General features: G+C 48.2%; 3 protein-coding genes across 6 annotated transcripts in view; 1 reads left to right on the top strand and 2 right to left on the bottom strand.

Annotated features, from left to right (window-relative positions):
• The window catches only part of RANBP9 (RAN binding protein 9), a 90691-nt gene extending 88826 nt beyond the window's left edge, over positions 1-1865 (top strand). For both annotated transcript variants that reach the window (XM_040967688.1, XM_040967689.1), the window contains one exon: positions 882-1865. In XM_040967688.1, coding sequence (XP_040823622.1) covers positions 882-1012 — 131 coding nt within the window. In that variant the 3' untranslated portion in view covers positions 1013-1865. The remainder of the gene's footprint in view (positions 1-881) is intronic.
• Positions 1866-2457: 592 nt separating this feature from the next.
• NOL7 (nucleolar protein 7) lies at positions 2458-6700 on the bottom strand. 2 transcript variants are annotated; one of them, XM_040967690.1, is made up of 8 exons: positions 6410-6700; positions 6273-6333; positions 5281-5339; positions 4362-4393; positions 3715-3796; positions 3288-3409; positions 3130-3207; positions 2458-2602 (listed from the first exon to the last, which is right to left on the bottom strand). In XM_040967690.1, exons 1-8 carry the CDS (start codon positions 6673-6675, stop codon positions 2526-2528), a joined length of 777 nt encoding a protein of 258 aa, XP_040823624.1. In that variant the 5' UTR covers positions 6676-6700; the 3' UTR covers positions 2458-2525. The 2 variants fall into 2 exon arrangements, with proteins under 2 accessions (XP_040823624.1, XP_040823625.1); XM_040967691.1 differs by having other exon boundaries at positions 3288-3413; positions 3719-3796.
• A 2312-nt stretch (positions 6701-9012) lies between these two features.
• The window catches only part of SIRT5 (sirtuin 5), a 42605-nt gene continuing 24378 nt past the window's right edge, over positions 9013-27239 (bottom strand). For both annotated transcript variants that reach the window (XM_040967629.1, XM_040967631.1), the window contains 2 exons: positions 25179-25294; positions 9013-9346 (listed from right to left, as the gene is read on the bottom strand). In XM_040967629.1, coding sequence (XP_040823563.1) covers positions 9271-9346; positions 25179-25294 — 192 coding nt within the window. In that variant the 3' untranslated portion in view covers positions 9013-9270. The remainder of the gene's footprint in view (positions 9347-25178; positions 25295-27239) is intronic.

The raw sequence follows: 27239 nt of genomic DNA, 5'->3' as shown, positions 1-27239 counted from the left end.
GCAAAGTGTGAATTTAAAGTGGTCTACAATTGTGTTATGTACTCCAACATATTTTGTTTAGTGAATTAATTAGACTTGAGCTTCTTGTGCCAAGCAGCCAATGCAGTAAGAATTTGGGGATATTAATGAAAACATAGTTTAAGTGTGTTTGGTCTACAAGAGTGAGACGAGATCAGGAAAGGGCAGGTTTGGATGGAGCAGCTATGATGTGAAGCAGTGAGTGCGTGGAAGAGCTCAAGGTTTGAGTAGTCTGAATGTGATGCCATCGGTCAGGAATCCTAGTGATACTCCTTCCTTATTTATGATATTTAATTTCTTGGGTTCTTCAGGGGAACTGCTAAATACAGACCATTTTCCAGGATATATGAGGGCACCTTGATGACTTCATGGAAATGAGAAATTTTGGTGCAGTTTTTGAGATCCAAGCATAGTGTTTTCATACTGAGTTATTTTTCCTATGAACTTTCTGAAAATTCCCTCATATAAAGTACCATACTTTACTAGGACTAATGACAAGATTAAAAATTGTAAATAGATGTGCGTATGTATAAACGTAACACAGTATTAAACAGGTGCATTTATGTGTTAACATTATATAAATTGTAATTCTTATATTCTTTGGATTTCCCAAGTCCAGAAATGTTGTTACATATTCTTAAGCTCCCATAAATTTAAGTCCTGAATTTTTTTTGAATCATTTCTTATGCAAGTTATATTTATTCTACAACCCTACCATAAGCTCTGAACCAAAGGTGACATTAAGCCAACATGTGTCTTTGGCCGCTTTCAACCATGCCCGTTTTAACAGTATTTTCCTGGTACAATGTTTTTAAAATTGTCTTACTAATTGCTGTTTCCATTCTTAAATCCTGTTTCCTCAGAAACTCACAATCTGCCAAAGCAGCCTCCACTTGCCCTAGCAATGGGACAGGCCACACAGTGTCTGGGACTGATGGCTCGATCAGGAATTGGATCCTGTGCTTTTGCCACAGTGGAGGACTACCTGCATTAGCCGTGCATTTCAAGCTCACACCTATACTGTGGCATAGTCAACACGGAAGTAGACCAGCTCTGCTGATTTGAAGTTTAGACTTTTTAATTATGTACTGGGGACAGGTTTTTGTCGCTTTACATTGCTTCCTAGTTTACAGCATGATGCAAATGATTTTCTAACTTAGTGTTAGGAGAAATTATTTTCCATCTTTAACCTCTTAGTTGTCTAAGAGTTAAATATTGCTGAATTTCAGACATTTAAATTGATCATCACAAATCCTATAAATTACTTAAAAGAAACCAAAAAATCCTGCCTTCTTTGTGTGGGGGAGAGGGGGAAAGGAAAATGGAACAAGTTGTGTTTGTGTTAGCATGTGGGTGATGTAAAACTTCAAATTGGGAAGACGTTCTGACCCCCGCTCCTATATAAGCATCCAATCAGTGTAACTTGCAAAATGCATAAACATCGACAGTTTGAATTTATAGTGTTGATGGAAGAAATCATTTTTAATGTGTACTGTAAAACTTGAAATACTCAGGAGCTGAGTGAATATGTTTGTTGCTACTTACAATCCCGACCTGTTAGTCCCAGTAGTTTTGTTTTAACATGGTCCTTTCAGCCTTGTTTCCTGTTTAACTACAGATGGTTTCTGTTGTAGACTCACAAGTTAACTGTTGTATTATAACAGTATTACATGTCAACAGTGTGGTTATGACCTTTATTTATATAAAAACCAAATATTTAGTCAATTTACCGTGTCTTAATTTAATCTTTGTACACCTTCCATTTTTAAGTGCTTAAGATGAGTACTATATTGCAATAAAAATGTAGTGATATAATTAACCAGCCATTAAAAATTTACTTCTACAGATACTAGTGTCAAGTGAGTTAATATATTAGGTACTTACTAAAGACTGATCTAAAATTAGAAAAAGATGTTTTTTATTTTACAGAGTAGAACTAAATAGGAAATGTCAGTTTGTATTAACAAAAAGACAATAGGAAATTAATTTCCTTATCTACATAATTACAATATAGCATATACACTTGCTGGCTAGCCAAGCTAGTTTAAAAGTTGTTCAACAGAAATTAACCTTATGCTTTGGTTTAGTTAGGGGTGTTACTCAGCTGGGGCTTGAATCTTCTTGAGGAAGATCAGATACTTCAGGTCTGTACCTTGTCACAAATCTCATTCCTGGAGGAGCATTACAAGGCAGTATTCTGTATGAACAAAATCTCATCAATAGGCACCGAAGTACTTTTGGGAACTGTAGCTGAATGTCCACTGATCTTTTCTCTGTGACTTCCCAGCCACACACCCACACTGGGGGAAGAAGAGGAAGCACCGTCATGGGTGTGGGTATTGCTTATATTCAGGTAAAAGGACAGAAGAAAAGACATGACTCCTTGTAGTTTATAAGGATAAGATAGCTAAGTATTTAATAATTTATGGATTTTTAAAAAGAGAAAATAATTGTTACACTTTCAAATTCTATACATAGAGAATGCATATTTTTCATTTAGATTAGATTTATTTCTTAGCAGTTTTCATCTTTCTGACCATCCAGCGTCTCTTAAACTTCTTGGCGTTTTGTTTTCTCTGGGTTCCTAGAACAGAAATTTTTATGCAATAACAATATTAACTTGGATAAAATTTCCAAAAAACAATTCAGGTTTTTTCCCCCCAGATTCTCTGGTTTGTTATGACTATACAGACTGTCAGGTTTAGAAGTACATATATCCTACACAGACACCTTTTTTAGAACCAGCTATTTAGATGTTAACGTGGAGGCTGGTGTTATGTGCTGGCGCTATATACAGCCACTGCCTTTAATGCTGGCATCCCATAGGTGCAAGTTGAAGTCTTGGTTGCTCCATTTCTGATTTAGCTCCCCACTTATGGCCTGGGAAAGCAGCAGAAGATGGATGGCCCAAGTGCCCAGTCGCCCACTAGGGAAATCCCAATGGCGTTCCAGCCTGGCCTGTCTCCCCAGCCATCTGGGAGGGGTAAGTCAGTGGGCAGAAGATCTGCCTTTCAAATAAATATTTTTTCTGTTAACATAAAAATTATTATATGGGGGGGGGGGGAAAGATCCACTATACCTTCAAGTGAAGAAAACAGAACTGGTGCTTACCCCAGGTGTCATTCAGAAACTGGGCAGCAGCCTTCTTCACTGCTGAGCGCTTGTTGTCCAGAGACAGAAACTTATTTACTGCAAGAGATGGTTACTTGGATTACTCACTGCTTGTCTCACATGCAACAAGAAGACATACGGAGCACCGAGAACATTACCGGTAGTTCTCCTGGTTCCTGGGCCATATAAAGCTTGCTGCAGGAAGGCCTTGGCTGCCTGCTGCCTCGCATCTCTCAGCTCTTGGTCCTTGAGCCTCAGGGCCACATAACTTTTATTCTGGCTGGTAATTAATACAATAGGTTGAAATAACATGAGAGTGATACATACTTTCAAAATCAACTGTTATAATGTCATAAACAGTTATAGAATTCCAATTTTGTGTTCAGATGAAATAATAAACACTGCTAGTAAATTATTTTCCAAGAAACAGACTAACATTTTAGTGGAGGACATGTGTCTTTAAAATATCAAAACTAATTTTTCTATAAATCAGAGCTGAAATTGCTACAATTAAAGTGTAAAGCCAATTATTTCACTCTCAAAATGTCCCTTGTACATCCCAGGTGAAAAACAAAAATGTACTACCCGACAGACTGTATTTTCTGCACTTTAACTTTCTTGGAGTCACTCTCTTTTTCACGTTCTTCTTTTTTCTTTTGTAAATTAGCTGAAAAAAAAAAATTGTTAGATTTTCTAGGTAGCAGGAGTATGTACTGAAGTTTACTTTTGTATTCATTAGCTACGACAGTAGATGCTGCTTTTATGTGTAGGGAACACAGGGAACAAACTGAAGCTAACTTAGCCAGGACTGGTCGTGCCCTAAACACCAATAACCTATCACTGAAAACACCAGGGGTCTTCACAAAGTTCATGCAGAGTGAATGTCTAGGTGAAGATTTCAAAGGATTTTGGTGCTGTCGTCCCCCAACCCCCACCCTTCCCCTCCTACAGCAAATACTTTTGCATCTCCCAAGAACTTTCTGAAGTGCTTGCAAATACACAACGTTGGTGCCTGCAGCCCGCCTCAGTGTCTGGGTTTTGAGTTCTGCTCTCCTATTCCAAGGCCAGCTTCCTGCCAATGCAGACGCGGGCAGGCGGGAGGTGAGGGAGTTGAGGCTGCTGACTGGTCACCAGGCTACTGGCTGCTGGAGGCATCTGAGGCGAACCAGCAGACGGGTGGTTTCAATCTGTCCTTCAGCCCTTCCTATAAAGTGCGTTAGAAGAGCTCATACCTTCTTTCTGCTTTCCTGGTAATTTCTTTACACTGCAGAAAAAGCAAAAACACAAAGGTTACTTTAACGTGCCGCACAATTTCGTGTGATTTTAGAAACAAGACCTTACACATATATTCAGCCCCCACCCTGTGCCCTGCCACCAACTCCCAATTAAAGTAGTATGACTAGGCTGGGGGTGTCTTCTCAAAACATAAACCTGGAAGCATTACCAGCAAGATTCTACAGAAACTATGCTGTGGCCAATACAGGATTTAAGAACAGATGACAGAATTCAAAATATGCAGTTAAAAGAAATGGACCCGCATCTTGTATCTGGAAAAACCACAGAGGATAAACGCTATAGCAGAAGACAGGCAGAGATGGCCGCCTGGGCAGGAAGAGGTACTAAGTTGGTTTTAAAGGTGAAAATTTGGCCAAAGCCAGTTTAATGCTATCTGGGATCTGGGTAACTGGTAGATGTGAGAACTACTGGCCTACATTTCACAATGGGATTAAACATCTGAATCATAAAGGAAAGAGAGGGGAAGAAGAAGGGGAAAAAAGTCACAAATACTCAAGGGAAGAAGAGTATTTTAGATTCTGGTCATAAACAAGTGGAATGCAAAGCCAAGATGGGAAGCAGGGAGAAGGACGGATTAGGGAGGAAACTCGGGACCTCTGTGGGTGAGCGTGCACCCCGCCCCCTCCCCGGCTCACAGGAGTCTGTGGGTGAGCGTGCACCCCGCCCCCTCCCCGGCTCACAGAGCTGCAAGGCAAACACAAAGTGAGTTTGGCCATGGAAATGGAAGAAAATAAATGGCAAAGGGTGAAAAGGAGTGGACTATACCACCCACGTTTTCATTTCGGATCTGTTACTCCTTATAGCACAGAGGTTTGCGTGGGCCAGTATCTAACTCAGGTGGGCATGCTTACTTACGTGGCCTGTGGAGCTGCAGCCAACTGTTCTAGGATGGCATCTGGAAGGAGTTTTCTTTTCTTTGGGAATAAAGACATTTTTTTCAAAATAGGCATCAAGTGACGAGCATGTCCAACCTGCCAACTTGAAGGAGAGCCCCACTTCTAGACGAACAAGAGACCAGTGCCCACCAGGCGTTCCGAGGAGCGGGGGGCCACGGGATGGGGAACAGACGGGCGGCAGGTGCTCTGCACCCGCGTGGCCCTCAGAGCACGTCCCTGCTGTGGACTCTCACGGAGCCTCCTTCACAAACCCCTCAGACCTCTCGATCCCGCACCCCCAACCCTGGCAGCCCCCACCGGAACCCCGAACCCTGGCAGCCCCCGCAGGCACCCCGAGTCCTGGCAGCCCCCACATACACCCCCCAACCCTGGCAGCCCCCACAGGCACCCCGATCCCTGGCAGCCCCCACAGGCACCCCAAACCCTGGCAGCCCCCACAGGCACCCCAAACCCTGGCAGCCCCCGCCGGCACCCCCAACCCTGGCCGCCCCCGCCGGCACCCCAAACCCTGGCAGCCCCCACAGGCACCCCAAACCCTGACAGCCCCCGCCGGCACCCCGAACCCTGGCAGCCCCCGCCGGCACCCCCAACCCTGGCGCCCCCGCCGGCACCCCAAACCCTGGCAGCCCCCGCCGGCACCCCCAACCCTGGCCGCCCCCGCCGGCACCCCAAACCCTGGCAGCCCCCACAGGCACCCCGAACCCTGACAGCCCCCGCCGGCACCCCGAACCCTGGCAGCCCCCACCGGCACCCCGAGCCCTGGCAGCCCCACCGGCACCCCGATCCCTGGCAGCCCCACCGGCACCCCGAACCCTGGCAGCCCCCACAGGCACCCCCAACCCTGGCAGCCCCCAACAGGCACCCCAAACCCTGGCAGCCCCCACATACACCCCGATCCCTGGCAGCCCCCACCGGCACCCCGAGTCCTGGCAGCCCCCCACCCGCCCTAACCTTCTGCTCGATGAACAGCTCCTCGCGTCGCTTCCTTCTCTCTTTCAGCAGCGCCTTGTCCCTGCCGCAAGGAGGGAGGATGAGCGCGGGGCGGCGGCGGGCGGACCGCACCCCACGCCCGGCCGCGGCCGCCCCACCTGCGCGCGCTCTCCCGCACTCGCCGCTCCTCTTCCCTCGCCTCAGCCTGGGCGTTCGCGAACGTGAGCTCGTCCGGGGCCTCGTCGTCCCACTCGCCGTCCGCGTCCTCGTCTTCCTCCAGAGGCTCGGCCGCCGCGCCGCTGCTCGGCTGCCCCAGCCGCAGCCCGAGCTCCGCCTCCTCCTCCTCCGAGGCCGCCTGGCCTTCGTCCACCATCGCCTCAGCCGGCGCCGGGGTGCGGGACGGGCGAGGCCGCAGCTGCACCATGGCCCACCACACGCCGGATCGCCAGGCGCCCGACACCGGAAGCAGCCGCCAGCAGAGCGCGAAGGGAAAGAGCGCACCACGCGGGCTGCCATCGCCCCCTGCAGGTGCGGAGGTGCCATGACGGGCGGGCGCGCGTGCGCACTAAGGGCGGTGGGCGCGGCGCGGCAGCCCTGGTGTCCTCCAGGGAGCGCTCGGCTGCCCACAACTGCACTGTGAGACTGGGCTGGAGCGGGTCACCCCGCCCGGTGACCACTGGGTGACCGCCGGCCTCCGCTGCCGTGTCGCTGCCCTGACCATCGCTGGCTCGGCCCAGCCCGTCGGCGTCTCTGGGTTCGGCTCAGGCCACTTTGCACTCCGCGTGGGAGGTGGCCATGGCTGGTGAACGTGGCTGCAGCTGCCCGGTGGTCAGAGTGCCCCAGTGCCTGGCCCCTGGCCCCACACAGCCTCAGCCCATGCCTGGGGGTTGTAGGCTCAGGAGACCCCAAAGCCTGGTCCCCCTGGCTCCTGGCCCCACACAGCCTCGGCTTGCTGTCACTCCCAGAAGGCAGGGCCAGTATGAAGCCGTGAGGGACTTCTTGACTTACTGTGCATCTGCGCATGGGACTGTCCCAGGTTGACCTTGCCGGCGGCATGGCAGTACTCCCTGCCACATCACCCACAGGGGCTGACCGAGCTGCGGTGCTCCTCACCATGGTCGCTGTGCCCCCAAGTGGCAGGAGAGCTCCTCCACGGAGCTCCCCCCACCTCCCGGAGGAGCTGAGAGCCCCAGGGCACACTCCTGCCCCTCGTAGTCTTGTCTGGACCTGGCTCACAGCCCTCATAACAGCACCAAGTGGAAGCGCTTTATTTCTAATGTCTGTCACCCAGTAGACGGCGCTAAATTGAATTGCCTCTCACATATATTTTGTATTCCAACTTCTTCTCCTTTCATGTCTTCTAATGTATAAGCAGTCCCTAATTTTTTTAAAGATTTATTTATTTTTATTGCAAAGTCAGATATACAGAGAAGAGGAGAGACACAGAGGAAGAGCTTTCATCCGATGATTCACGCCCCAAGTGACCACAACGGCCAATGCTATGCCGATCCGAAGCCAGGAGCCAGGAACTTCCTCCAGCTTTCCCACACGTGCAGGGTCCCAAGGCTTTGGGCCGTTCTCGACTGCTTTCCCAGGCCACAAGCAGGGAGCTGGATGGGAAGTGGAGCTGCCGGGATTAGAACTGGCACCCATATGGGATCCCAGGTGCATTCAAGGCAAGGATTTTAGCCACTAGGCCACCGTGCTGGGCCCAACAGTCTCTAATTTTAAAACAATACTAAATGTGGACCAAATAATAGTAATAGCGATAGATAAAACAACAGAACGCTGGGACTAAAGTTTCCAAAAATGACTGGAAACCACCAACGAGAACTACAGTCAGATCGTCTGAGCCAGGGCACAGCCTTCCTGGCTGTTCCAGTCCCCTTTCCCCAAGCAGAGGACCTCGGGCTGTACTAGAAGTGCCGGTTCGTGTCCTGGCTGCTCCACTTCCCTTCCAGCTCCCTGCTTGTGGCCTGGGAAAGCAGTTGAGAACGGCCCAAAGCCTTGGGACCCTGTGCACGTGTGGGAGACCTGGTAGAGGCTCCTGGCTTCAGATGAGCTCAGCTCCGGCCATTGTGCCCATTTTGGAAGTGAATCAATGGACAGAAGATTTTTCTGTCTCTCCTCTACAAATCTGATCTTCTTTTCCAATAAAAGCAAATACATCTTTTTTTAAAAAAAAAAAACAATAGCTTTTGCTTCTTCATTTGGTTTTGTAAGTCCCTTTTTAGAATCTAATCTGTGAGAAAGCTTAGTAGAATGCACACAGGCTGGCAGCCTCTGCATGAAGATACTGAAGATGGTAACAGTGGCCGTCGCCTCCACTGCTCTCCTTGCTGCTCAGCTGGCCAGTGCTCAACTTCAAGCAACTGTGTATATTCTTGGGGTGCATATCTGTGGATGTTCTTTTTTCTCAACCTGATTTTCAACTTTTTTTTCTTTTCTGATTTTCAACTTTTACTGCTACTTTTTCTTCTCTTCCCGAGTTCTTTCGTATTCTTTGATGTAAGGCAGCCGACCATGGTAACACTGAAAAAAACCTCTCCAACAGAAACACCTCTGGTGGTGGTGGGGGGGGGGGTGGGGCGGTAACATCTCTATACCATACAACACCTCCTGGAATGAGCAGCTTTATTTTTCATTAAAATAATGTAAAAATTAGAAGATCAGTCTTACCTCTTGGCCCAAATGGCAAAAAAAAAAATGCAGTCAGGATAAATATATATTTTAGACAATCTAATCATAAATCGTGTTTTGCCTTCCCAATAACCAACCAAAGACAACAAACACATATTCATGTTTAAGTTCAGCCCACGTAACATGCATCAACCCAAAGTTCTCTAATTTCTTCTTAAAAAGCTTGCAATGGCTACTTCTAAACCCCTATGTCTTCTCAACAGGTTGGCATCAGAGGACAGTTGCAATGTTCCCACGTTAGGCCACCGGTCTCCACTTCTCCCATGTTTATCACCCAGTTTGTTTCTACACTATAATCGCTTCCTTTGTGCCAGGATACCTAAGGCCCAGTTTCTGTTTCGTGGCGGGCCAGGGCTTCAGGCAGGGTGGTGCCGCAGGGTCCTTCAAAATGAAACCTGAAACGAAGGAACAGAGAGGGCAGCGGGTTGACTGCAGGCCAGTGGAAGGACAGCTCACGCAGTTCTCACATCCAGGGCCTGGCCCAGCCTGTCACTCACAGACATGCCTTTTCAATGCCTGTATTCCCTTCTTTAGTTTCTAAGCCCTCGAGATGTAAGACTTGACTGGAGATAAGCGCCTAGGGCTAAGGAAATGTGGAGATGCCAACTGTCTGGAATTTATGTGCCATATAAGAGAGTTTTATATTAAGGAGTTGAGGGAGACATGATTGTAAAGTGAATTGCGAAACTTGAAAATGTAAGTTTGAAAATGTGTGTTTTGTTCTTTCCATAAAGCTAATTCTGATGGAATTGTCACTGATCACAAAGCACGCCATACAATTCCTCTCTCTGGACATATATTTTGGAAAGCAGTACATGTTCTGAGTGGCAAGGCTATCGCAAAATTCCCTTCATGCCTAGCAGGTACGTGACCAGGTCTCTTAGCACTTAGATTTACAAAAAGCCGAAAGCAGAGAAGTACAGTTGATATTGAAAAAGTAAACATTTCTCTTGACCAGTCAACATCTGTCACAGACCAGAATATAATTAGACAAAGAGAAAGTGAGCGGCAAAGTTAACAGGAGGCAATATTTTTGGCCGTGGTAAACGGTAAAGTGTCACATCTTCCTTCTCTGAGTGAAAGCTGACCTGTCACTCCCAGACGGATTTTGTTCACTAAAATCAGAAACCTTGCTGTTGCGGACTGTCGCAGTAAACACCATGGGACACGGTCCTGCCTGCCTCCAGGACACAGGGAGCATCTGGGACTCCCCACCCCAGGCGGAGCTCCAGCCAGGCGTTCTGGTCACGACACCCCATGTCTGGCTTGAGTCTGTAATTCCTAAGGAAAACAGGACCCCGCTTTCCCTTATTGGCCAGGCCTGATACTGCCCCCTCCATCCACAGCTTTGCCAGGTGTTTCTGGTCTACCAAAAGTTGCTGCTTTTAAATTCTATGTAAACCTCACCCTGCCCCCAAGCCCTGGAGTGACTGTGTTCCTTAGTTTGGGGACAGGACCACAGCTCTTCTGCAAGGCAGTCTCTGTCCAAGCCCTGGGTCCATTCACCTGTTCCTGGCTGACGTTTGTCCGCCTTGGGACTGGATGTGGAATGGGCAAGTAGGATGGTCTCTGTCTCCTTCTAATGGGGTTTACTGCTCAGCACAGAATATAGGAACTATGCTGGAAAAGCTTACGTCTCATGCATCTAACGAGAACCAGGTTGCTAATGAAGTTTATCTCTGGGCGGATTATTGAACATTTATTTGAACAGTTGTATGTAGCTGTTCCTGGACAAATGATGGAGTGACATGGAGACAAACCCATCATACATTAAAACGTCACAAGTAGAGAAGGCACTGAATGCACCTGATCTCTGGGGCATCTGGGACGTCCCGGTTCAAGGTCCGCTAGGAGCAGGGCTCCGGGCCACTGCCCAGCATCCCCAGGGAGGATCAGATGTTGAGCACTCAAGTGCCAAGGTCCAAGTCAGGTCCTTCCAGACTACGAGTTCCTAGACCAAAAATTCAATCCAGAAGACCTTCCTAGTAGAACATTACTTTAATCACTAAAAATGCACGCATTCTGGAGCTGCACTGGGGCTCAACAGGCTAATCCTGCAGCCTGAGCGTACCATCACACATGGGCACTGATTCATGTCCTAACTGCTCCACTTCTAATCCAGCTCCTTGCTTATGGCCTGGGAAAGCAGCAGAGGCGGGACCAAGGCCTTGGGCACCCACATAGGCTACTCGGAGTAAGCTCCTGGCTCCTGGCTCTGGATCAACTCAGCTCTAGCCACTGCAGCCATTTGGGGAGTGAATCAATGGATGGAAGATCTTTCTCACTCTGTCTCTCCTTCCCTCTAAATCTGCCCTTTAAGTAAGTAAATTTATATAAATACACACACACACGTATCTATTTGAATTCTATCCAATTCTCCCACATGAGCCTCAAAACCCAACTACTTGAATCATCACCTGTTGCCTCACACAGCGCATGTTAACGAGAAGACAGAGTGCAAAGAGGACACACCCAGGCTACTCTGTGGGTATCACAAGTGGTATGCTTTTCTTTTTTTTTTTTTTTTTTGAGAAACAAGTTTTATTCGGCCCAGTGCAACAGCCTAATAGCTAAATCTTCACCTTGTATCCACCATGGGTGAGGGTGCATGTCCTGGCTACTCCACTTCCCACCCAGCTCCCTGCTGTGGCCTGGGAGAGCAGCAGAGGACGGCCCAAGGCCTCGGGACCCTGCACCCGCGTGGGAGACCTTTATCAACTGCTTATTACTTCTGGTACATCCATGAAGGAGTTTCATAAAATTAATGAAAAACGTGTAAAATCTTTTTAAAAAATGATTATTTTTATTCTTTTCCATGACCCATTTTTGTAGATAGAAGAATTCCACCCTTTCCTTCCTCTCCATTTTCTCCATCCAGTATTTCCATCCATATTACTGTGTTTTGTTTTTGTTTTTTCCTTTTGTTTTTTTATGGTTTTTTTTTTTTGTATTGTTGTATTTTTCCATCCATATTATTGTACTAGTACAGTCCTCAAGGAACAGTTACAAATTTACCGTTCTGCTATTTAAGTGTATCATGGCATTGTAGGTATGGGCCAGAGCAGAAAATCTTGTGTCATACTGTCGGGGTATATTTGGCAGTTTCTTTGGGAGTCCCGCTTCTATTGGGACTTGAGAGGCCTGCTGTGACGTATCTTCACTTCCTGGTATGTCGTCTCCCTCATGCAGTTCACGTATGAGAATACGTGTACATACTAGTTCACTCACTGACCTATTTGTTTTGTGTTTTGCATGACCATTGCTTTATATCAGAGAGAACATATGGGGGAAAAAAGATTATATAATAAAATATTGAAAAAAAAACAGGAAGGCTTTGCAAAAACATAATGAGTCACTAAATAAAATCCGTGAAATTATGTTTAGGGGTAAAACACTGCAGGAGAGATTTTACAAGTTTTTCTTTTTTACTTGCCTTAAGAAAAAAGAAAAACACCAAAACCCAGAAATTGTAACCCTGAGCTTTCTGAGACTTCCTGGCTAAAATAACAACTAAAAAAAGCTGGCCCACTTGATAAAAATATAGGTAACCGGTATCTGCCCTTGGACATTCTGATTCAGGATGTCCTGACTGGGGCCTTGGTCATGATTTTCTGTGAGGTCTTTCATGTGACTCAATGATTGGGCTGCCACTCAGGCCCCCGCATCCCCTCTGCCTCTGCTCACTGAGCCTGGGAGAGAGCAGGAGATGGGTCAGGCATGTGGGTACCGACCACCAGGGGGCATCCTTGCTTTGGCCTCCTGCAGCCTAGATTCTGCAGATATTTGGGGAATGAATTCTCAGGTTAACAAAATCTCTTCCTTCTGTGTCTGTCTTTCAAATAAAATGAAAATCTAAAAAATAAATAAATAAATAAAATTATAAGAAAAGAACCACGGCGATCCTTATCTTGAGGAAAAGTTGGGGAATACCAGGAACGGGTTAAGCATGATCTATGCAAGAAAGGCAAGCTCCAGTGGGCAGATCCTGCCTCTATCCCAAACCTAACATGGCACAGGGATGGACCTTCACCGATATAATAATATTTGTTTATTTTAATTGGAAAATCAGAGATACAGAGAGGAAGATCTTCTGTTCGCTGATTTCCTCAAGTAGCCACGACGGCCAGAGCTGAGCTGATCCAAAGCCAGGAGCCAGGAGCCAGGAGCTTCCTCCAGATCTCCCAACATGGGTACAGGGTCCCAAGCTTTTGGGCTGTCCTCTACTGCTTTCCCAGGCTACAGGCAGGGAGCTACAGACGGGAATCGGGTCTGCCAAGATTAGAACCGGCACCCATATGGGATCCCAGTAAGTGCAAGGCAAATACTTTAGCCACTAGGCTACCGCACCAGGCCCCTACATTATTTTTTTTAATAAATTGTTTATATAGTTAAGAGGGATGCATGCCCATCTGGACCATCAATCATGTTGGGGAGGGTCAAGGAATAGGGAAAAGTGGATGAGAGAACTACCTCCAATCTCCTTTTTTCTTCTGGTATCTGGGGAAAGTGGAGAGAGAAGGGGAGAGGGCCACTCCCAGCAACCCATCCACATCAGTACCCAGGAATGGCAAAAGGCCACCTGATGTCTTCCCAGGGTCCCCAATGTGGAGCATGCTCTGAGGATACTGCCAAAGTGGTTTTGATAGTCCTGAGATGCTGTTGATCTTGTTGTCCCAAGGCTGAGGAAATCCTTCCAAGGTCTATTTGCCAACATAATCCACCTCAGAGTGTTGACTCGCCCAGACACTTGACTGGGAGAGCTATTCAGTTTGTTCTGCCGTCCATCGTACTAGATGCCCTCTGCAGGTCTCGGTGAGCTGGTTATCATGTCCCCCATGTGCATCTGGGCATGGTGTCCACTGCACAGGCCTCAGCAACCATGGAGACCCAGTTCTGACACATGCACTCCACGGTCAGACCACAGATCCCATGGTTTTCAAGATGGTTGGAGTTCTGAGTCCAGTGATCCAGTTGGGGGTTCGCCAAAGAAGCCTCACCAGAGGTGACCTCAGACCTGATTCCCGTGTGTGCCAACCAGTGTGGAGTCCGGCTCAGTTCATCACCAACCTCAGCCTTTAAGGTGTGCCTCCTTTTATACCAGCCTTGCTCTGAACGACTTTTTGGATTAGAAGACTGGCTTTATGGCTTAGTGGGTTAAGCCACATGCATCCCATACTGGAGTGCCAGCTGGAGTCTATGCCACTTCAGTTCTGACGCAGGTTCCTGCTAATGCGGACAACAGCAGAAGGCAGGAGACCTGGGTGGGATTCCTGACTCCCTACTTTGATCTGGCCCAGGCTGGCTGGGGCAGCCATCTATGGGGATGAACCAGCAGGTGGATGATTTCCATATATAAACAAATCAATCTTTAGAACAAAACCAAAGCAAATCAGAGAAAGGCCACCAAGTGCTAGCTGCATGTACTGAGTGTCTGCTCGGAACCCATTTGTGGCTGGCTGCGCTGGCTGCGCTGGTATCAAGCGTGGTCACTGTAAACTTAACAAGAAATGACTGTTTCACATGCTTTAACTGAAGCGAATCCACACACCTTAGTCTTCGTACCCTGCCACAAACATGTTGCTCTACTGCCATGCTGACCAACTCTCCTGGACTCTTACCTCAATGTCCCCCAGCCACGCCACCCTCCCTGCTCTTCCCCCCACCTCCAGGGTTGCCCCCTCCCTTCTGGTCTTTATTGCAGGGGTCTCCGTGTCTGGAAAGCTCTTCTCTGAGGTGATGTCTGGACTCACTGTTTCACCCCTTCCATCTTTGCCCAATTCTCTTTTCCCAGGAGCCTGTTCCCTGCAATCCCACTGAACCTTGCAAGCCACCTGCCCCACAGCCAACTCCAGCTGTGTGTCATCCCAGCTGCATCACCCTCTCCTTTGCATCGGGCTTCCCACTGCCGGTCCACCCAATAGAATGCAATCTCCTCCATAGGGAAGATTCTGGTTTGGTTTACTGGGAGATCCCACCCCAGCTGCCCAGAATGATACGTCAGTGGCAAGGAGGACCTTGACATTTAGAGAAATTCCAAGATGAACAGGGAACAATACCATGGTTGTTGGGCATAGCACAAGGGCTTCTGTGAGCACAGACTCCATTTCTGCTGAAGTTCATGAACACATCCCCACCTGGCAAGGCCCCCTGGGAGTGGAGTAACAGCCAGGACATTGAGGTTTGAATGCAAAAACACCGAGGGCTTGCTGTGATGCTAATTTTTTCCCCAGGGAATCGTCAAAGGATGTGGAAAGGGCCAAAGCCAAAACCGGGACTAATTTACCCCTGGGAAGCATGACTCCCCCGTGGGAGGTAGTATGTATCTAAATTGGAGTGAGGGCAGAGAAGCTCAACAATTTCTGTAGGTCCTGAGGGGGCAGTATTCCAGCCACTGTCAAAGTGACAACGACACTCGAGTTTCAGGAGCAAGCATTTGGCCTAGCGGTTCTTATGCCTATTAGGATGCCCCATTCCATATTGGGGAGCCAGGGTTCAATGCCTGGCTCTAGTGCCTGATTCCTTTAAAACTTTTAATTAAAATCATTTATTTTCATTTTATGTGAAAAGTAGACCGTCTGAGACAGAGAAAGATCTTTCATGAAAGATCTTCATGTTGGCTCTCTCCTGAAATATTTCCAAGAGCTGGGAATGCTTCCAAGACCTCAAGCCAGGATCCTGGGGGTCTCAACACTTTTAGGACACATGGGAGGCAGGGACACATTCACGTGAGCCATCACCTTCTGCCTCCCAGGGTGCCCATTACCAGCAACCTGGAATTAGAAGTAGAAACAGGATCAGGCGCTCTGATGTACGATGCAGAATTTGTAAGTGGCATCTTAATCACTGTACCAAATGCCTCATTCATAAAAAAAATTTATGCTGCATATATATATATATATATATGGGGCAGGGTTGTGAGTAGCATCCCAGCTCAGTGTGGTTTTTACTTGCATTTCCCTAACTGATTGATAATATTGAACAATATTTCAATATGCTTACTGTCCATACAAATATGTTTGGGGATAAGTGTCTCTTCAAATTATTTATCTTATATTTCATCGAGTATGCAATAAGATTGGACCCCTCTGATCCATCTTTGGTCAAATTTTATGGTGATGAAAGGATCGAACCTCATTCATTTTTGCATGTGGGCTACACGGCATCTTTCGTTAAAAAGATTCTTTGCCCCATTAAATGACACCCTCAATACTAAAAGACCAATTACACAGATGTGAGGCCTGAGAACTCTCAGTTCTAGTACATAGATTTTAAAGTGCTAGGCCCGAAGTCATAGCATAGTGGTGAAGGTCCTTTCATAGCATAGTGGTGAAGGTCCTTGCCTGGCATGCGCTGGGATCCCATATGGTCACTGGTTCTAATCTCGGCGGAACCACTTCCCATCCAGCTCCCTGCTTGTGCCTGGGAAAGCAGTCGAAGATGGCCCACAGCCTTGGGACCCTGCACCTGTGTGGGAGACCCGGAAAGGGCTCCTGGCCCCTGGCTTTGGATTGGCTCAGCTCCAGCCATTGCGGTCACATGGGGAGTGGATCATTGGATGGAAGATCTTCCTCTGTCTCTCCTCCTCTCTGTATATCTGTCTTTCCAATAAAAATAAACAAATCTTTTGTTAAAAAAGGATTTTAAAGTGCTTATGACAAGTATCAATTTGTTTGATTAAACAACTTCGTAGTAAGTTGTAAAGTTGGGAGGTGTGGGGCAGATATGGTAGCACAGAACACTCATCTTCCACCAATGGCACTAAAATTTCAAATGTGCACCAGTTTGTGTCCCAGCCACTCCACTTACAATCCAGCTGACTGATTATGGCCTGGGAAAGCAGTGGAGGATGTCGCAAAGCCATGGGGCCCTTGTGCCCACATGGAAGACTAGGAGGAAGCTCTTGGCTCCCAGCTTCAGATCAGTTCAGCTCTAGCTGCTGCTGACATTTGGGGAGTGAACCAGTGGATGGAAGACCTCTCTCTGTGTCTTTCCTTTTGTCTGTAAAAATCTGCTTTTCAAATAAAAATAAATATTAAAAACAACAATAAAAACAAACAAATAAAAAAACACTGGGGGCCCAGGTGGGTCTCACGCCTGGATCCCAGATGACAGCCACCATGTGCACATGGTGAGCTGTCCCCAGGCCTGCTGGGCTCCTGGGGGCTGCTCCTTTCAGGGTGAGTACACCGAGGGGGGAGGTCTCCGTGACTGGGCAGGTCCGGGACCCACCCGCCGCCTTCATTGGGTGGTGAATGGGATTGGGGAGGGGCGTGACCTTGGGCTGGGAGTTTAAACTTCCAGCAGCCTTCTTGCTGCTGGTGGGTCTCAGGATGGGGTGTCTCATACCTGGATCCCAGACGACAGCCACCGTGTGCACATGGTGAGCTGTGCCCATGTGGCCAGTGAGCCATTTGGTGCCAGGCTCTGCCTGCTGGCCGTCCAGCCAGGGAGCTCTAGGGTTTTGGTTATTTGAATTGCTGCTTAGTTAGCTCCAGGTTGAACCCAATGTGCTTCAAGGACACGAAGCATTCGTAAAGATTCCCATTGGCAATAACTCTTCCTTTGTAAGTCTTATAATCACTGAACAATGCTGACCACCAAATACCAGTCCATGCAGAAGCTATGACTCGGGGCTTTTCCAGCAGAATTATATCATGTTACCTGACATGATGATGGATCAGGAGAAGGCTCACATTAGGCAAGCCATTACATTAACTAGCACTCAAGAACCATAACCGGGGGTAAATTCTGTCAGGGATGTGTGGGCCACATCCTGTGAAAATTCTAGCCCCACTGGTTATCTCAAGAGTTGGGGTGGTGATAGACTAAGCTAGGTGTGACCAGGGAGCCTGCCATCAATCACAGGTAAAGGAACCCCCAATAGTCTGGACGGATCAGGGCAGCAGCACCCGAATGCGCATCCTGATTAGGGTCTAGGGTGTAACGTTCACCAGCTCATATAAGGCCAATTGGAAGGCCAGACTGTGCCAGGCACTGGCTTAATCCCAATGGTATGTAGGAGAACTGGGTCTGGGAGTGGATTCAGTGGAGGAACTTGGGAAACTCCCTTGGCAAGTCATAGCTCCCACTGGTGAACATGTGGTCCAGACCAGGGGGTCGGACAAGCTGGGAAAAGTAGCTCCAACAATTGGCAAATGTGTCAATTGGTAATGGAACAGGGTAGATCAAGCAGGACTGAGCAAACCTTAGCCCACAAACAAAACTAGAGACCAGGATGGAACACAGATCATGCTGAGCTAGGCTCTTGCACCTACTGCTCTGCGTGAGACAGGAACGCTAAGCCACAGTGTCTAAGGCAGAGGTCAGGACAGGTGAGGAGCTGTGCCAAGCTGAGTCAGAGCAACCACTGACATACATGTGATCTATGGCTGGGAACAGGCCCGGTTGGGGAGCTAAGGGGACAACCCCAGCTGGGCTAAGGTTCCCACCAAGGGGTGTGTGCACTGGAATGGGGGTTGCATTCTGAACGGGAAATGGTTGTAGTCTCCCTTGGCACAAGTGTGGACTGGGATTGGATGCATCGAACCGGGCCAGACCCCAACACCCTCTGGTGTTCTGGAGGACCAGGGTAGATGTGGGATGGACTAGGCAAGGTCTAAACACCTACTGAGCCATGTGTGAGCTGTATGTGGGTATGGACGAGCCATGGCTGGGCTGAAACATCCAACAGCAAGAACCAGTTTGGGTTGAAGACCAGTCAGGATATGTGAGGGCCAAGTATATGCTGGGCAGAACCAGGCTGGACTGCAACACCCATTGGTTCCAGTGGAAGTCAGCAGTGAAAACAGAACCAACCCAGCAATTACAACCACCAGCTGATCATGGCGATGGAATGTGCCAGGCCCTGTACTTGCTACACATACAAGAAGTTTCTTTGGAGATCTTCCTAATCTAAATGCTGGACTCAGAACCCTAACCAAGAAAAGAGAGAAGACAGAACAGGTCAACCAACCATCTCAGCTATGATGGACTATGTCAATCAGTGGATTTTTCAAAGACCTCATAGTGCTTGGAGTTGCAAGATTGGCAGCGATTCATAACTGTTGAACTATCAAAACCACTTGAGCAAGAACCTCAGAGCATGCCCCACATCCGGAACCTAGGGAGGGTGGGAAATTGGGTGGGCCTTCTCCCTTAATGCCCCCATTTAAACATGAAGGAAACAATATGGATAAAATACTAGTCTTATCCACTTTCCTGTAGCCCTTGAACCTTTTTACCCTAATTAACTATGTAAAGATGTAAAAAATAAAAAAAGAAAAGAACAGAAAGCCAGTCAGGAAAAGCCACTGTTCATGCTAGGACAGGAGGTGAACTGAGTAGGGCTGGCTCATGGACCCACTGGTATGTGTGAAACCTGGCATTGGGAGAGGTTCTGATGGAGGAGCCTGGGCAACTCCTCTGGCAGGACACAGACCCGGCAGGTCAGCGCAAGAAACATGATAGGAAACAACCCAGAGCAGGCTATGGAAAGTTACCCACTGGCATACATCTGGCAGGGATCAGGGGAAGACCAGGCTGAATCTGTCCACGTCATCCACTGGCAAATCCAAGCACCAGAACAGAGTGTGGGAGGAGCCAGGTTCGGTCGCAACAAAGACTAGTGCACAATATGGAATGCCAAGGTGAGGTTGCCTGTACCGGAAGGGTACTGCAGCGCCCAACCAGCAAGTGTGAGAACAAAGAAGGGAGGGGGCAGAGCCAGCAGGGGAATAAGGGAGGGCTCCTTTGCTGGACAGCTACTCCCGCTGGAGAGCATGGGCTGGGATGGGGACAGACCAGACTAGGCAGGGCTACCACAGCTGTATGCCTCATGTGGACTAGATCAGGGAAAAGCCAGGCTGGGCTGATTATTCCTACTGGTGCAAACAAAATTAGAGTGGGTGAAGGTTCTTTGGGCTTAGCCACAGAATCAGCTGGCAGAAGCTGGCACTGGGGCCTAGTTCTGTCAAGTCAAATGCCAGAACTACCTGGAGAGTGCATTCTGTGGGAGTGGGAGAGGCCTGGGAGGGAAATAGTGGGCTCATCCCTCTTGGGTTACCACTTCCACAGGAGGGCACAAAAACCAGGACAGGGGCTGGGGTGGAATGGGGTGTGGGACAGACTGAACTAGTCTGCTACACATACTGGCAGAGCAGGGTAGGGGGCGGGCCTGGTGGGGGTTATTGTGGGTCACTCCATCTAGGCTGCAGCTCCCATTGGTTTATGTGAGGGCCAAGTATGTGCTGAGCAGAACCAGTCTGGACTGCAACACCCATTGGTTCCAGTGGAAGTCAGCAGTGAAAACAGAACCAACCCAGCGATCACAACCACCAGCTGATCATGGCGATGGACTGAGCCGGGCCCTGTACTTGCTAGCACATACAAGAATCTGGTCTGAGTACACCTCAGACAAAGTTTCTTTGGAGATTTCCCCAATCAAAATGCTGGACTCAGAACCCTAACCAAGAAAAGAGAGAAGACAGAACAGGTCAACCAACCATCTCAGCTATATGTTGGCAGCGAAATACAGGGCAAACAGAGACTGTATGATGGACTATGTCAATCAGTGGATTCTTCAAGGACCTCATAGTGCTTGGAGTGGCAAGATTGGCAGCGATTCATAACTGTTGAACTATCAAAAGCACTTGAGCAAGAACCTCAGAGCATGCCCCACATCTGGGATCTGGGGAGGGTGGGAAATTGGGTGGGCCTTCTCCCTTAATGCCCCTTTTAAACATGAAGGAAACAATATGGAAAAAATACTAGTCTTATCCACTTTCCTGTAGCCCTTGAACCTTTTTACCCTAATTAACTATTTAAAGATTGTCAAAATATAAATAAATAAATAAATAAATAAATAAATAAATAAATAAATAAATAAATAAATAAACAAACACTGGGGGCCTAGTGCAGTAGCCTAGCGGCTGAAGTCCTCACTCTGTACACACTGGGATCACATGTGAGCGCCAATTCTAATTCCAGTGGCCCTACTTCCCATCCAGCTCCCTGTCAAGGCCTGGAAAAGCAGTAGAGGACTACCCAAAAACTTGGGACCCTGCACCTACTGGGAGACCCAGAAGAGACTCCTGGCTTCAGATGAGCTCAGCTCTGGCTGTTGTAGCCAGCTGGGGAGTGAACCACTGGATGGAAGATCTTTCTGTCTCTCTATAAATCTGCCCTTTCCGATCAAAATAAATAAATCTCAAAAATAAGACATTTAAAACATTTGAAAAGATGAAACTGCTGGTTCACTTCCCAAATGGTCACGCAAGCTGGGAGTTGGATGATTTGTAGCCAGAGGGAGCCTCTTCTGGGTCTCTCACATAGATGCAGGGTCCCAAGAACTTAGGCCATCCTCCACTGCTTTCCCAGGCTTATACGCAAGGAGCTAGATAAGAAGTGGCGCAGCCAGGACATAAACTGGCACCCATCTGGAATCCTGGTGCTTGCAGGGCGAGGATTAGCCAATTGAGCTATTGTGCATTCTTGTTTGAACTTTAGGATCTTTTGTTCATTTCCACACATATCCAGTTATGATTCTGGTAGGGCATGGGTTGAACGCAGAAATGAGCTTGAGAATATTGTCAACCTGGTGATACTGAATTGTTTCATCCGTGAAAACTGTCCATCCATTAAGATCTTTCTTGCAATGATGTGCTGTCCTTTTCAGAGTAGAAGTCTGGCACAGGAGGCCATTTTTTTTTTCAAAAGGTGTCCTCTTTGCTCCCTCTAGTTATGCACAGATGAGCCATGGACAGTGACAACAGGCAGTAATGGACACCATTTAGTTGTCTGTGTGCCTGGGCCTCTTGTTATCCTAGGGGAGGCTCAGAGTTCACCCTAGCAGCACATCAGCACCACACAGGAAGCGTGCAGCAGCCAACAGCACCGGGAAACCCTTGGATTAATTAGGCCACAAACCCAGGAGAAATCGGAAATCGGGCCAACCAGGAGAAATCGGGCATTTCGAGATATGCCGCCAACATAGAAAACCACTGGCTAAAGCAATGGCAAGAAGTTTCAATGACTTTCTCCACAGAAAGCAGGTCTGGGCCTTGGGGTTGGGGGCAGCTTGCAGCTCCCTGCAGTGTGACGGGTGTTGGGGGTGCCCCTGCCGGGCTGGATCCAAAGCTGGGCACTCAGGCCAAAGCAACTGCTGAAAGACAGTGACAGAGTCCTTGGCTTTGGGCGGCCAGTGTGCCAAGTGATGTCAGGCTCTGCCTGCTGGCTGCCCAGCAGTGAACTCTGGGGTTTTTAGGAAATGAAATCGTTGCTTAGGGACACCCATGAATAAGGCCAGTGTTAGTGCAGGTGAGAGATGAATTCTGGATGATTCCCAGTAACTGGGTCATGCATGAAACTTTTGAGCAAGTGTGGGGACTGAGACCTGATGCTTTGGAGGGGAGTGTCCATATGATCTATTTGGGCAAGACTGTTTCACCAGCCCAATTAGGAATCCTGAGATGGGCTGTTAGCACAGAGCAGCAATGACTGCCACACACCAGTCCACACCAAAACTATGAATGGAGGCCAGTCTGGCAGGGCTAGGTACCATTACTTGACTGGGTGGTAGAACAGTGGACTGGTCACATTTGGCAGGGTCCAGACACTAACCAGCATGCGAGAGAACTTGGTCTTGGTATAAACTCTCTAGGGAAAGTGTGGGCCAACCCTGTGGAAATACAAGTCCTGCAGGTTATCTCACGAGCCATGCTGGTGATCGGCTAAGCTAGGAGTGACCATGGCATCTGCCATCACTAATGGGTAAAGGAGCTGATGGCAATCTGGGCAGGTCATGGCAGCACCACCCAAAGGTGCATCCTAAAATAGGATGTGGGGTGGGCCAAGCTGCAACTGGAAGGGGTCAGACTGGGCAGGGCCAAGCAAATTTCAAGTCACGAAAAAGGAAAGGAATCAGGATGGAGTATATGTCATTCTGACCTAGGCTCGTACCCCAACTGGTCTTCATGAGGCAGGGATACTACGGCACAGCATTGAAGCAAAGGCTGAGACAGGTGAGGGGCTAGGCAAACTGGGTCAGATCACCCACTGACACATGCACAATCTAGGGATGGGAATAGACTCGGTTGGGAAGCTGTGGCAGTACACCCTTGCTGGGTTGGGGTTCCCACGGGAGGGTGTGGGGGCTGGGAGTTTGGGTTGCATTTCGGTCTGGATATGGCTGCAATCTCCCTTGGCACAATTGTGGGCTGGGGCTGGGCACACCATGCTGGGCTAGATGCCAGCACCATCTGGTGCTCTGGAGAACCTGAGGAGATGTTGGATGGAATAGGCTAGGTCTCTGCCCCTACTGAGTCATGTGTGAGCAGTGTCTGGGTATGGACAAGCTTTGGCTGGGGTAATACAGCCAACATCAAGAACTGGAATGGACTGAAGGCCAGCAATGAGGAATGGCCCATGGAACCACTAGTACGCACAAGACCTGGCATAGGGAGAGGTTCTGAAGTAGGAGCTTGGGAAACTCCTCTGTTGGAACACAGCCCCTATAGGTGAGCACAAGAACTGCGATATGGAGCAACCCAGACCAGGCGAGAGGAAGATACCCACCATTATACGGCATAGGTGGGGGGCAGTCCAGGCTGAACCCATTGACATCAACTGCTGGCAATTCCGAGCACAAGCATAGAGTGTGGGTCAGACCAGGTTCGGTTGCAACACACACCAGTGCACATTAAGGAATGCCAAGGTGAGGTGAGCCATACCAGATGTGATTGCAGCGCCCAAACAGCACACGTGAGAACTCAGGGGAAGGAGGCAAAGCTGGCAGGGGAATGTGGGCTCCCCTGCTGGACAACCACTCCCACTGGAGAGCATGAGTTGGAATGGGGGCAGACCAGACCTGGCAGGGCTACAACACCTGTGAGCCTCGTGTGAGCTAGATTGGGGAAGGGCCAGATTGGGCTTACTGTTCCAACTGGTGCAAGCAAAAATTAGAGTGGGTAAGGGTTAGTTGATCTTTGTCACATCATCAGATGGCAGAGGCTGGTACTGTGGGCCAATTCTGTTAAGTTAAATGCCAGAACCACCTGGAGAGTGCATAATCCAGAAGTTAGAGTGGCCTAATAGGGAGATAGTGGGCACCTCCCTCGTGAATAACCACTCCCACTGGAGAGCATGAAAACCAGGACAGGGGCAGGGGTGGCTAGACAGAAAGGCACCTGCCAGTATGTGTGTGGGCTGCCAGCATGTGTGTGTGGATATTAGGTTGGTTGGGTTGAACTAGGCTTCAATGCCCATTGACAAGTATAAGAGCTAAATGGGATGTAGGACAGACTGAACAAGTTCGCGGTACATAGTTGCATGCATGGGAACCAGGGCAAGGAGCAGCCCTGGTGGGGGTTATGGGGAGTCACCCCAACTAGGCTGCAGCTTCCAATGGTTTGTGTGAGGACTGAGTATGAAGTGGGTAAGATCGAGTTGGACCACAACACCCATTGGTTCAAGTGGAAGACAAGGCTGAAGGCAGGACTGACCCAGGAAGTGCAACGACCAGCACGTGCATAAGCTGATTGGGGCAACAGACGGTGTCAGAACCTGTACTGGCAAATTCACACAAACCAGGTTTGGGATCATCTCAGATGAAGTTTCTTTGGAGATCCCTCCAACTAAACTGCTGATCTCAGAACTCCAACCAGGAAGAGACTATGTCAGTCAGTGGATTCTGAATAGATTTCATCATGCTTGGGACGGCGAGGTTGGCAGCAATTCAGACCTGTTGAACTATCAAAACTGTTTGAGCAGGACCCTTGGGGCATGCCTCACATCGGGGACCTGGGATAGATGGGAGGTTGGGTGGGGCTTTTCCCTTTGTTTCTCCCCTGACTCCAGATACAGGGAAAAAATGGTATTAGTGTGGAAACAATGGTATTACCCACTTTCCTGTAGCCCTTGACCCTTTGTACCCTAATCAACTAAGTAAGATCATTTTAAATAAATAAATAAACTAAAAAAAAAAAAAAGAACTACACAGAAAGCAAAGGCTAAAGAGTCAATGAAGAGCCTTGCAAGTGTGGCAAAGCCCTGGAGCAAACACCATAGGGACACAATGACCTTAATCTACAGATGCTATTTTGTTTTTCATTAAGGCCACTACATATCAACAAGGAACAATAAACCTTGCATGTATCTTAAAAAAAAAAGTTGAGATGACTGTGTCCAAACCTGCCCTCCACCTCCCATCTCCCATCTTGGTTATTCTGGTACCTGAATCTGTCTGTGGCTGCAGTGGTCTCCATGTTGAATTCAGCCACAGGCACCCCTCTGGCCGCCACCTGGGGGGCAAACATGGCGGCTGGGTAGACTACAGAGGATGTTCCCACCTACAAAGCAAATAGACAAACGGTCATGCCCATGAGAGGAGAAACATGATTGCAACAGACCTGGCATGAGCCCAGCCAGGCCAGTAGGGGCAGATGTGAGGGGGCTCTGCTGGCTGGCATGAAATGGACAGTGTCCAGGGACAAGGTGAAAGTCAGGAGGTGTCCTTGGGCCGATCATCACGATCTAGGAGGAGCATGCTCTTTCCGACAGTTAAAAAACATGCAGAATGGGGCCCGGCCCAGTAGCCTAAGGGATAAAATCCTCGCCTTGCATGTGCCAGGATCATATATGGGCACAGTGTGTGTCCCAGCTGCCTTGCTTCCCATCTAGCTTCCTGCTTGTGTTCTGGGAAAGCAGTGGAGGATGGCCCAAAGCTTTGAGACCCTGGACCCACATGGGAAACCCGGAAGAAGCTCCTGATTCCTTGCTTCGGATTGCCTCAGCTCCAGCCATTGCGGCCACTTGAGGAGTGATTCAGCCGACAGATCTTTCTTTCTGTCTCTCCTCCTCTCCACTCTCTGTATATCTGAATTTCCAACAAAAATAAACAGATCTTAAAAAAAAAGACCTGAAGAATAAACAGCCTTGTAATCCATAATCTTATTCTTCATCCACAACCACTGTCAACATTTGGATGTATATCTTTTAAAAAAAAAAACAACTTATTTCTTAATGATTTATACTCCTACAGTGAGTCTGCCTGGTCATTCCATTTTAAAATTCTTGATTCGGGCTGTTTGCATTTTAACACTTACAGGTTTTCATATTTAATTAAAAATGTTTATTACACACAATATACACACAGAGAGAGAAAGAGAACGTAAGAGACAGAGGTACTCAGAGAGTAACTGAGAACTTCCCTTCTCTGGTTCATTCCGAATATAACTGAAAGGATCAGGCCTGGCCCAATCTGGAGCCGGGAGCTGGGGACTCGATCCAGGTCACCTGCGTGGATAGCAGAGACCCAAGCACCTTCCAGGGCGTGCGGCAGGGAAGCTGGAATGCGGGGCACAGCTGGGTATCAAGCTTAGGTACTCTCTACTATGCCTAGCTTTTATGTTAGGAACACAAGGGAGTTTCACAGGTTCAATGCAAACAACGGAATTTAAAGGTAATTTTATTTAGTACATTCTTTTAAAAATCTATGTGTATCTTTTCCATAATGTATTTTTGGCATGATTTTTTTTTGCCTCTCAAAGAGGCTTATGAACATTCTTTATAAGAATGTAAGCCAGTTCTCTTAAGAGTCTATTATGAGGCCCAGCACAGTAGCTTAGTGGCTAAAAGTCCTCGCATTACATGCACCGGGATTCCATATGGTCACTGGTTCTAATCCCAACAGCCCTGCTTCCCATTCAGCTCCCTGCTTATGGCCTGGGAAAGCAGGACGGCCCAAAGCATTGGGACCCTGCACCCGTGTGGGAGGCCTGGGAGAAGCTCCTGGCTTCGGATCGGTGCAGCTCTGGCCATTGCAGTCACTTGGGGAGTGAATCAATGGGTGGAAGATCTTCCTATCTGTCTCTTATCCTCTCTGTACATCTGACTTTCCAATTACAAAAAAAGAGTCTATCATGACCACTTATATTACAGTCCATCTTGGGATGCACTTAATAAACACTACCTAGATGAATCTATATCCACAGGAACACCTACGCTTTTAAAGACATCTTGAGAGAAGGCTAAAGTGAATACAGTACACTTTGCCCATCTATTTATACTACTAGTAAGCTTGTCGTAGGAAATAATCCAAAGCTTGTTAAAATCTGTCAGACCAAGCATTTGGCCTTCTGAGTCAAGATGAGAGATGGGGGGCCTGGCATGGTAGCTTAGTGGCTAAAGTCCTTGCCTTGCATGCACCAGGATCCCATATGGGCGCCGGTTTGTATCCCTACTGCTCCACTTCCTATGCAACTCTCCTTTGTGGCCTGGGAAAGCAGTAGAGGA

Source organism: Ochotona curzoniae, unplaced genomic scaffold (genome assembly GCF_017591425.1).
Source record: "Ochotona curzoniae isolate NIBS_2020 unplaced genomic scaffold, NIBS_Ocur_1.0 scaffold_461, whole genome shotgun sequence".
NCBI lineage: Eukaryota > Metazoa > Chordata > Mammalia > Lagomorpha > Ochotonidae > Ochotona > Ochotona curzoniae.
The sequence above is the reverse complement of the archived record's forward strand: the minus strand, read 5'-3'. Positions and strand labels throughout refer to the sequence as shown.